The sequence below is a fragment of the Taurulus bubalis genome (genome assembly GCF_910589615.1).
Source record: "Taurulus bubalis genome assembly, chromosome: 1".
NCBI lineage: Eukaryota > Metazoa > Chordata > Actinopteri > Perciformes > Cottidae > Taurulus > Taurulus bubalis.
In genome coordinates, this window is record NC_136589.1 from 14,256,296 (window position 1) to 14,268,588 (window position 12,293).

At 41.4% G+C, this 12,293-nt stretch overlaps 1 protein-coding gene across 1 annotated transcript; it reads right to left on the reverse strand.

Moving 5' to 3' along the window:
• Nucleotides 1-3,235: 3,235 nt before the first annotated feature.
• tmem229b (transmembrane protein 229B) lies at nt 3,236-3,814 on the reverse strand (the record flags this gene model as incomplete). The annotated part of the gene is made up of 1 exon (XM_079217271.1): nt 3,236-3,814. The coding sequence occupies one exon, from the start codon at nt 3,812-3,814 to the stop codon at nt 3,236-3,238; it is 579 nt and encodes a 192-aa protein (XP_079073397.1).
• Nucleotides 3,815-12,293: the final 8,479 nt, after the last annotated feature.

Genomic DNA, 12,293 nt, shown 5'->3' on the forward strand with positions numbered 1-12,293 from the left:
GCATGTAGCGCTGTCATCACCAAAAAATGTGTCCAATACTTAGTTTGTTTATTAAATAAATGACCTACAAAACTAATGGCATTCATTTCAGCCACAGGTTTGCTTTGGGTTTAGCGCTTTAGCACACGTGGGCAGGCACGCTAGCATGATAAAATAAAAAAGTACAAATTAGGATATTTATTTCAAAGTACCACTGTGACAAAGTACCTTCCTCATTTTCTCAAAATAACAAGTGTGAGGACACACCAGCAGTATTTCTAGTTTGCAGTGTGTATTTCAAACCAACAATAAATATGAGTTTTATTAAGGTTACTTCCCAACCAAGCGAACTAGCGCTAGTACAACTGCTAGTACAACTGCTAGCACAACACTTACAGTTACTCTGACTGTATTTTAACAATCATTGAAGACTTTTCCAAGCATTTGCATGAAAATATGTGCGTCTGCTGAGTGATTTTCTTCACCAGTTTCCAAATTGTAACTCGTTTTCTAAGCAAGGTAGCTGGCGGGCCGCCATCTTTGTTAAGAAATTAAGGTGCCCTTGGGAAACTCCCAATTAAAACTCCCATTAAAACTTTGAAAGACTTATTTATGGAGACAAAAATGCAACTACTACTATTGAAGGTAGGTAATTTTATCATAAAATAAATCATGAACATAAGTGTAAATATAAAGCTATCAATTCAGTGATATTCATTTTTCTGAGAACATAAAATACAGTATACATACACATGCATAGTTATACACACACATACATATATGAATACATGTATGTAAAACGTTTTAGAGCTAAACGTTTTACAGTGAAAAGGTTTAAAGGTAAATGTTGTAAAACTAAATGTTTTACATTGAAAAATGTTAAAGCTAAAAGTTGGACAGTGAAAAGGTTTAAAGATGAATGTTTTAAAAGGGAAAATTTGTCAAACTAAATGTTTTAAAAGGTGTAGTGTGAAACGTTTATAACTATTAAACATTAACGATCACGGCCAATCAAATGATTGCAAAAACCATGAATGTGGTGCTGTGATTTGCCTCATCAGAGTAGATTAGTTAAAGACATCTGCTGCACACAAGTTCTCATAATATAGTTTATTACATTTTTTTAAGAGAAAGGTTCACGGCCTTGAGCTTCATAATCATTGCTGGGTCAGAAGCGACTATTGCTTTGAAGCCTGTTGATTCATGTGTAAAATAAAAACACAATAATATAAATTTTAAAAAACAAACATATCCTTCTGATTTGTATCCTAAAAAAGATTATTTCTTTTTCGTGCAGTCTTATTTGTTGTCCAAGCAAAATAAAACATTTGTTTTCCAGCTGCAGTTTTCAATGTGTCCACTGGGTGGCAGCAGATGTATCTGTCATGTGGAACAGCTTTCTGCCACCCACCTTCTGGACTTGCAGGGGAACGCTGCATGCTTATTGCAGCACAATGATGAAGGTCATAACTTCACGTAGTTCAGTATTGTCATGTCGATCCTCTGGTACCTTGGAATCCCTGTAAAGACGGACATATCCGACCGGCTTCAGGCTCGATCCAGTAGCACCAGTGATTTATCTGTATGCATGAAGGTGAGGAGCGTACGGTCCGCGGTCGTTCTACTCACACACAAGAGGAGCATCCTCAGGAGCAACAACACCAAAGGAAATGAGCATTATTTGCATCACTCATGTTTTCACCTGCTTCGAGTTATAGGACCATTCAAAAAATACACTTACAGTTTATCTGATACTACCTGGACTGTTACAGTTACACTTGTGAATTTTATCAAATATCACAGAGGTCATTATTCGTTTTTGGTTCGCCAAAGGAAACCAAAAACATTTTTGTGAGTCACAAATCATCAACGGTGGAAAGAGAATGAGCAACAAAGTCCGATACTTGAGTCAGGAGAGATGTTCGGGTTTCCTTTTAATGAATTCAGCACAATCTGCTGCACGTTTCCTACACGCACGTTAAACTAACTGTGGCGCTAATGAAGAGAAAGGTCATGAAAATGCTGCTGAAAACCAAGAAACCTCTAATCGAGAAACCCAATACGACATCTAAACAATTCGTCATTCTGTGTCACTAAAAATTAAGTATTGCTACTTCGTCAATGTAAAAAACACATTTTTTGATTACATTACAGCAAACAAAATGGACGCCCAGACGTGAAAAGCTTTTTGGTGCTTCATGCTGCTGCTCACGACTCATAAGCATTGCCTCTGCCGACAGAGAAGAGCCCCTGATATTATGGCAAATGGACTACATCCACACACACACACACACACGGTGGAGAGGCTGCCATGCAAGGCAGTAAACCGGCTCAGCAGTCTGGACGTCCGTGTCTTGCTAAAGGACACTTCAACATGCTGTGAGGAGGAGACAACCGGGAATCGACCATGACAACTGCCTGAGCAACAGTCCCACACACACACACACACACACACACACACACACACACACACACACACACACACACACACACACACACACACACACACACACACACACACACACACACACCAGTTTGACGTACTGTGACTGCTGAATGAGCTTTGTAAAAATGTATACTATATTGGAAGACAACTTTTTTTCATGCACTTTTTCCAGGCATTGTGGGTATTCACTAAAACATTCCTCAGGATGTAAGCTGGCACGCAACGCCTCAGTGCAGATAGCATGTTCCTAAAGAGCTACTTGTGGCTACATTACTTTGAATAATACTAAAGGACAAATATGTTCTTTTTTTTTTAAATAACCTGTTGCAGCTACTTTTTTCAGAGGATTTCTATGCAGCAAGCGTTCTGCTCTCAGACGTGCCCTTGAAAAACTGACATTGTTCTTGAATTTGTTCCTTCACAGGATGGTAACACTAACTTTTGCAACTTGTTTTTTTGTTATGTTATTCGGAGGTCTTTGCAGTCAGGGGGACAGGAGGTATTGAAAGTGTAATCCGAGTCATTCAAGACCATGATCTCCTTCAGGTCAACCCCACATGGAAATTAGTGGGTCGTTATGAGATGCATATGGTGCAGAGCACAGTGAGTGATTTGGCTGTTTGAAGCCTCAGTTAAGTTTGGTTTTCATGGCTGTTCTGATATTTGGTGCTCCTCTGCACACCAGCCCAGTGTGCGTAGTTGTCCGTTTGTCCGTTAAAGGGAGAGGACAGCTCATGAAACGTGGCTGAGGAGGTTGTAGGTGGTGTCGCAGGGTACTTGGGCTGGCTTCAGATGGTGTTCTTCCTTCATTCATTCCCCTTTAAGGTAGCCGTTGGCATCATTTCCCATCCTCTGGCTCCTCTCTCTCATCCTCCCTCCTCCCACAGCTCCCGCAGCATCCATCCGACGGCTCGACCAGCCGTCCTCTGGGCCCCCGTGGATTCGAAGCCGCAGCGTTTTGCGGATGACCAAGCGCTCCACAATGAAGGAGGCGCAGAACCAGGGCACGGCGTACTCGGCCGTGATCAGCCCCATGAAGTTGTAGCGGAACCCGGAGTAGTCCCAGGGGCAGGCGTCGAACTGGCGCAGCAGCAGCCCCGTGCCGAACTCCCACAGGTACGTCCACAGAGTGTATATGATGCAGCGCGGCAGCACGCGGCAGCGTCCGCGCAGCTTCAGGTACATTTGCTCCACGATGAGGATGCAGGTGCCGTAGATGAAGAGCGCCCACACGCTGGTCACGCCGGGGAATTTCCAGTTGCAGTTCACCACGAACTCCCAGGCGGCCGTGAACATGACCTCGCAGAAGTAGCCGTGGATGGCGTAGAGGTACCAGCGGGACAGCGCTGTCAGAGGCACGGGGGCCTCCGGGTTTTCCGTGGTTGCCATTCCTTCCTCTTACTTTCACACAAAAGGTTTTCTGTCTCGGGTGATGCAGTGCAGGTCTGAGGAGAAAGGAGCAAAAAGAAGAGGTGTAAAGAACGTACCGCGTTGCCTTTGCGTCAAACAGTCATTCATTTAAATTTTATGCTATATATTTTTTCAGACATTTAAGGTGTTTACTCAGTAATACCTTTTCTGTACAATATTCTTTATTTTAAGTGGCGTAGTCCGCCATTTTCCTCATGAGGGAACGATGCAGCGTGTCATTTTTGGTGTAACTTCCTCTTTCAGTTCAATTTTCTGTATTTTTTTACAGCAGTTTTAAACATTGCAGGCAGTACTGGATAAGAAAAAAAGAAGAAAAAATAAAACAGCTACAGTGAGCGTTCAGATGAAGTGTGACAGGCTGCACACCTCTATCTACTTCTTTTACAGCGTCAACCAGGGAGGAACTCTTGAGGATAACAATTTGAATGGCCATACTGTAGTTCATCTTGGGCCAGTCAAAGTTCAATGAAGGACGAGGCAATAAAATACTTGATTGGCATGTGGAAAATTAAATTAGAGGCGACAAAGCTTCGGGGGGCACGTTCCTACGTCTTCCCTCACTTGATGCTATTTACTGACAGACTGAGGTGGTCTCTTATGTAAAGTATAGCTTTATCATCTGACCGCCTACTTCATGTGCCCTTTTTTTCCAAATCTGCGCACAGGCTTTTGGTGTCAGGTGTCGGGAGGCCCACGCAGGGTCGGATTCTTTCTCTTTCACACTGAAGGCAAACAGCGTCATACTGAGGAGTTCAAAGACCACACGGTTGAGGAGGCCGCTGAGTGTATATCTTCTACTACGCGAAGCCTCCGGAGGAAACAGAAACCGTTTATACGGTGCATCATAACCACTCCGTAGCATACAAGCTCAGAGAGAGGTTAGGAGTACAAAAGCCTATTTGAAGAACTAAAGCAGATTTTCTTTTTATTTGGGCTCTTTTTGTCTTCAAAGGGTGGTTGGGTTCCAGAGAGGGTTCATGGGGATTAGCACATTTCTCCCAAAACAAGGAACAAGGGTTTCATGTGAGGTTCTGGGCCTCAGGGACGCACCACCTGACCTCCTTCAACTTCTCATTCCATCTTTTCACTGCTTGCCTGGGAAACTCTCCCACTCCTCTCATCTATTATTTGCAAAAGATTTTTAGCATAATCCTTCGTCTGGATGCGACAAAACAGGTTTACTGCATTAGAACATCTAAGATTAGTTGCCCGTTATAGTAAAGCATGCTAAACTGTCATTTAACCTTATCGGCTCTCTTTTTCCATCATCTGCGCAGACACATTTATTAAGCACACACATGCTCGCTAAACTGAAAATGAAGAGAAAAAAAAATTGATTTCAATATTCAGCCGTGAAACTGAGAGGGGGAAAATTAAATAGGTCAACTTAAAATCGTAGTACCTTTAGCAAGAAATAATTGAAGAAAACTCCCTTTTTGTGTGTAAAAATGACTTGCTGGTGAAAATTTTTAGGTGTTCTTACAAATGTTGAACATCTGTAACTTGTGTCTTCTGCCTCTCGTCTTTATGCCAGATCCATTCAGATGGAACATCATATTGACTTCTCAAGACTTTTGGCAGCCTCTCAGCCTTTTGACATCGTCAACACAGCCGGTCAGATTACATTAGAAACCGCTAGCGCCGTTTACTGAGCATGGGCAGATTTGTTGATGTCGTGAAACCGGAGGAGAGCGAGTTGTAACGGAGCGAACGGGTTCTGCTGGACACGGATGAAAAGAGTGAATGGATGGACGCTTTGCTAACCAACCCATTTATACTTTAGTGAAGGAACACGTGAAACCAGTGCGACGTCTTCTCGCGAACGAGGTTTGAAACAGGATTTTAAAGCGCAGAAACAAAATGAAATTACAGTTTGAATAATCTCAACCGATTTAGAGAGATAGAGAGAGATACTTTATTCATCCTCGAGGGGAGAATGACAATTTGTTTGTCACAGTAGCAAGCAACTTACATAGAAGACACAAAAAAGACACCAAAAAAATATCAGGAATGCAAAATTGTGTGTGTGTGTGTGTGTGTGTGTGTGTGTGTGTGTGTGTGTGTGTGTGTGTGTGTGTGTGTGTGTGTGTGGGCACATCGATTGACTTGTTGCCTCAGCAGGGCAGCGCTCACCCACTGGGTGCTATTTGACTCGGTTGTTGTTGTTGTTGTTGTTGTTGTTGTCGCCCACTAACCCACCCCCATAGAGCGCAAGCAGGGTGCTCTCTGAACTGAAAGGGGAGGGAAGTCTCAGGGTTTGTCTGAGGACACGGAGGGGAAGACACCAGCTGAGTGTATATTCTTGAAACATGATGAAGGGAGAGAGTGATAGAGAAAGGGAGTGTGCAGTTCAAAAGAAGACACTCCTCTGACAGCAAAGAATACACCGGTATGACAGCCAGCCGAGGTTGAATTAAAACAACAACAACCAGGAGGGGCCTTTACTGTGCCGGCAGCATGCTGACAGCTGTGAACCTTGACTCCTTGATTATAGCGGAAACCTGACCCATCGCCGACCTCGCATAACGGCGTAATCCCTGTTCGTGTCCTGCAGCTCTCGGGCGCTGGCGCGGATCCAAGGCCCATGCAGACTTTTTGGCAAGGTCACTTTGATCCAGTGCGGTTTAAGTGCCAGTGAACGCGGGGACGTGATGCACACGTCTTTGTGAAAATACTGCAGGTTTCATGGGTTCCTGACACACACAAGCCAGGATACTGACGAGTTGACCGAGCAGAAACAAGTACATGATTTATAAATTGGTGGATCGACAGATGACTAATTGTTTTAGTGAATTATCGAGCAAAAATGCTTCATATTTTAAGGTTCCAGCGACCAAAAATATGAGGATTTACTGCTTTTCTCTGTTTTACATCATCATAATTTGATCAATTTATTGAAAAACAAACAAACCGTTAATTATAAATCAAATTAAAAACAGAATGTACCCATGCAGCACAACTAACCTGAAGGCTGATGACAGGTGTTTACGGCTTCCGGTCACCACTAATTGCAAATTGACTACTTTGTGTGCGTGGTGAGCACTATTGATTGAGTGATTGACGAGAACTGCGTGTCGAGGGAGTGCAGAAGAATTTTCTGAGGCGGTACAAAATAAACTGATCCGGATGAATTGCAAAGATGAATCAGTTACCGCTGAAACAGCGAACCGGCTCTGATCCTACACAGCATCACACGCCTACTCCATATATAGTCTGCAGGCAAATAAAGATGTAATGCCCTTTATGGCCCAGATATCCTTGGAAAAAATTATATCGAATTGTGTGGAAGATAAAAGAGAGCATGCGGGAGAAGTTCAAATCCCGCCCACTTCACCACCTCTTCTCAACAGGCCAAGTATTTTTTTTTCAAGTAATTTTACATCAAAATCTCTTTTTTTCAATATTATATTCAGAGGTTTGTGTTTGAACATTATTTTGTTTACATTTCCAAGGAATCTGAATGAGGTCTAATATGTAATTATTAAAACCCTATCCGCCCTGGTCTAACTGTTAATGGTCTTTCGCAATTCAATCAAATCTTTCCTCCCAAAACTAAACCTGACAGTTATCTCAGAATTAATAAATAGTGAAAAAAATAGCTGTCACAAGTAAATGTCTTATTTTGTTGGGTGGTCTGATGTCATAATAATGCCATATACAACAACCTCAGTGTTTGGATTGTAAAAACATTTGGATGAAGAAGTACTAATTGCATTCCCCTGCACTTCAAATCTAAATATTCCCCCAGATACACATGAAGTATTTGATATCACAAACAAGTACTTTTGATAGAGCTGGAGAGACGCCATGGGGGCTGAGACTAAAAGCCTGGATGCAGCTCAGCCAACAGAGCCTGTGTGTGAGTGCTGCTGCACTCTGAAGGGTTCAGATCCAAAAGGTTCTATTGATTTGTTCCCTGAGATTTATAACTCATTGTCCTTAACGTTTTATAGCAGATGTAGAAGTTGTTGTATAACCTTATAACCTTTAAAAAGAGCCGTCATGGTGCTAATTCAATATGGCGGGTTAGCATCGGGACGCAAACTTTATTAAACACGTCAGGTATCTGCGAGACAGAGTACTAGCTGTTGCAATAAAACGGACAAAATGCAAGAGCTGGGTTTCAAATCAATAAAGGCAACAGTTCGCAAAAGAATATAGCCAAAGAAGTGTAAACGCACCAATAACACATCATTCACTTACACTATTAATGATTTTGTGCGCAGAAATCTGTTTGTTATAATAATATCACATATTGACAATATGTCTTTCCTGCACAGCACTAATTACTAGCTGGTTCATTATCTATAAATAGTTTCTAAATTGAATTATATAAAAACATATATCTCTATGTGATATACATGCTGGCAGCTTGTCATTGTCAAGTTTCATTCCTGCGGATGCTGGAACTGAACCTAAACTCCATCGCCTGAGAGGTCCATATGGCGCCTTATCTTTGGGACACTGTGTTGCAATCAACTCTGACTTTTAATCTTTATTGTTGAGTTATCTAAGTTACTGGGTGGGGGTGTCTTCCACCGTCGCTCTTCTTCTATGCAACTGCCTGTCTGTCAGTTTTTCCAGTCTGTCTCTCTATCACCCAATAAATATTCACACAATTATAAACAATCTTTTCTGAAAGAATCCTCTCTTCTCCCCCCTCCCTACACACACACAATCATTACAGCTCTTGAGCTCTTTGCAGTTTAATGAAAGACCCTAAAACATGGCAGCTAAGCCCTCTGTCCGGAACAGCATGTGGGTCATACCCCGTAGATTAGAAATCTTGGAGCAGCAGCAAAGCAAGCAGGAGATTTTGGTCGTCGTGCTGCAGCGGAGAGTTATGCCTCTGATGGAAGGATATGCATGTTCATGTTAATCTGTTTTCAGACAAAGAAGCTTATAATCAATAGATGACAATGAATAATTGATGCTGGCTGCTCTGCCCAGGTTTTTTTAGGAACAGCGATATTTCAAAAGCAAAAGAGGTTTGTCACCTGCTTTTAACAAAGAGACATATTTAGCATGAAGTTTTTTTATGGACCCAAAGCCTCAAGGTGCAGAGACCTCTTGTAAATAAATAAATTAAAAAAAAAAAATATATATATATATATATATATATATATATATATATATATATATATATACATACATACATACATACATACATACATATATACATATATACATATATACATACATACATACATATATATATATATATATATATATATATATATATATATATATATATATATATATATATATATATATATATATATATACACACACACACACACACACATATATATGGCAATTTCATGTCAATTATTGATAATTCACATATTTATGTCAGAAAAGTGACCAAACTACTGTCAGTGGCTGCAGATCTTTGAACATGTCTCCACATATTCTCACTCACACACAGGAACATTTTGGTTTGGAAACTCTCCTCTGCCTCAACAATGACCTTTTATGTGCCTTTAACCTGCTGTACTAATGTGTGTTCCCATCATACCATACAAGGTCTCTTATAATAAGAAGCAGAAGCTGAAAAACCTGCATGAGTGCATTAATACCAAAATAATTGAGACCAAGTGTCCACACAGCTGAGGTGAGTTGTTGTTCTTCTGTCACAGAGTCATTTTGGGATTCCTTGCTGTGAAGGCTGGTGCTCGAGGTATAAATAGGTCAATAATATCAATACAGTCGGTGTAAAACTGAGAGGGAATAAAGGCTACCAAAGCAGCAGCAGCAGCAGGGATTATCTCTCCCCAAATGAAAGTGAACTGCAGGCCTTATATGGAGTAAATCAATGACGGAATTTGGAAATCCATGCCACAGCCACATATAGCGCCGTTCTTTTGCATCCATAAATGTGACAAAGAAATGTAATAACGATGGGAATCGTCTGTAGATAAAACTCCACGGCCGTAGTTACGCAAGACGGCCATAGTCGTCATCGTATGTTGTCCCTGGAAACTATACGGGCCAATGCGCAGGCTCGGCTGCTGGGGCTCCGCTGCAGCATCACGCCTCCTTCACTGAGCAGTGCGGTACAAATCAAGGCCGGTTCTGAGCATGAGCACGAGGGCACGACACCAGGCTGCTCCAGGGAAACCCCACAGACCACTACACACCTCAGACTGGTCTAATATGCTTATTCCTAAATCACCATCAGCAGGAAAGATTCCTAAAACCAGAAAATTAGTTAACATGTCTGCACTTCCGGTCCCCGCGTCTCCAAGTTAATGGATTTATTTTAATGGGTTTTGGTTGAATATCTGAAATACGGTCTGTGGTTGACATAAATAAAGAGCCGTCCACAGCCGAACCTTAGCTTTGTGCTTCTGCTGAACGCATTCACACTTAAAATCAAAAAGTGGTGTTTATCTTGTTGAACAAAACGTGTAAGTGTCATAACATTTGTTTGGCACAGTTTATTTTCCGCAACAATCCAAAATCCAATGGAGAAATGGAAACGATGGCATCCCTTCAGCACTCTATTGAGTAGAAAAGATGCCACCCCAAAACTAGTATTTGGTCGAAAACACCCAAGAAGTCTAATTCTGCTTTACAGGAATTCACTACATGTTTACAAATCGGGGAGGCAAACTCATTAAATACTAACGCAAAACAATTAAGATCAGTGTATATTATGCAACAGTGGCATTAAATGTACACAGCCCCCCACCATTGAAAGCATATAGAGCCGGCCCTGAAAGACTCCTCACCTCTGGATTTTGACGCAGGGGACCTGGAAACACGTTTATCCCTTACTAAGCATATTTGAAAGATCCGCGGCACCATGACACACACAGGTCACCTCTCGTTGCTCCTCTGTCTGAGTTTATATCACCGGTGCTGTCCGTGTTATATTTGAACAGGTGTAACAGTAAAATAATATGCCAAATGAAGGAATGCAGCTGTTTACTAACACTATGTGCAGCTATTTACTTTGTATTAATTATAGGGAATTTAATTTGTTAAACAAAAAAAAAAACTGTAAAGCTGCCAACTTGCAAGCAAACACTGATTAAGGATAACCTGCCGTTTTCAGAAAAACTACACATCTTATTACCCAAAAGCTTCATAAATACGTTCTCCTAAAAAGCCATGCTACCATGTTGACTCCAGCAGACGGACATGCATCATCCTCAGCAGGTTTTTATTAATATATATATTTTTATATTTGTTTACCTTCAGATGGAGCTCTGCGGTGTCTCCCTCAGCATGCAGGCCGGCGGATCGAGCACATCACCCGGGGAAATTTGTCCTGCACGTCGCGGTGTCGGTCTGCAGCTCGTCTGTTGTGCACCGGCCTCTCCTCCTCCCTGCACGGTGCTGCTGCTGTCCGGTGGAAATTGACACATTTTACTTGACTGCAGCAGCAGCAGCTCATGCTCGTGCTCATGCTCGTGCTCGTGTCAGACACTCACGCGCTTCTTGCATCTGTGGTTAACCATTTCACCACCGCAGCGCTGTCTGTCCGTCTGTGTGGATCCGCGGGATGTTGAACAGGGCTGGATACATATTTTAAACACAGCGGTCATTTTAAATGTTAAACACATCTGTACTTTAATACCATAAGACAGCTGTGAGCAAACATTAGGACATTTATGAAGGAATAGTTTTGAGGAAAAACAGGGAAACAGTTGGCCTGGTTCTGTCCATAAATAACTAAATATTACCCAGCAGCCCCTCTAAAGCTCACCAATCAACACATCACATCTTGTCTGTTGAATATGTATTAAAAAAACAGTGTTAAGGAACAATTTGTAATTTAAAGGCCAGTTATGGGCTGGACTTCTAATAGCTAAGCTAATTGCTGCTAGCTTTCACTTTATTTTAAAAACAAACGAGAGTAGTAGCATCAACTTTAGATCTTCTCATCTAACCCATAAGTTATATGATTGTAAAATATACCAGTTAAACATAATGATAAGTCGAATTTACATAATTTTGACATGGCATCTCGCCAGTAAGGCTGACAGAATTCAGGTAACCAAACCAAAGGTCAAAGCAAGAGAAGCCAAATCCAGTGAGATTGACGTACTTTCCCCTCCTTGCTGTTTCCTGTATTTAAAACATATGAATGATAATGAACAAACATCTTTGTAGTTTTCCCACTAAATAAAATAGCTCGTAGCAAAAGCCAGTAAACTATGAGTAAAAAGTCCAAACCAAAAGTTATCCTACAGCATCTCAGCTTTAGCTGTGTAGAATTCACAATTTAGTAGTTGTGTTACATATTGTAAAATAATGTTATGGTTATAAATGGTAATTATAAAGACATTGTAGATTAACAAATAACCCATTTTAATAGTTGATACTGTGTTTTCCCCTCATATTCCCCTGTTATAAACCATTTACCAGTAATTGATATAACTTCACTGCGAGGAGGCCGACTGTTTACAGCAGTGATGCTTGGTGCTCA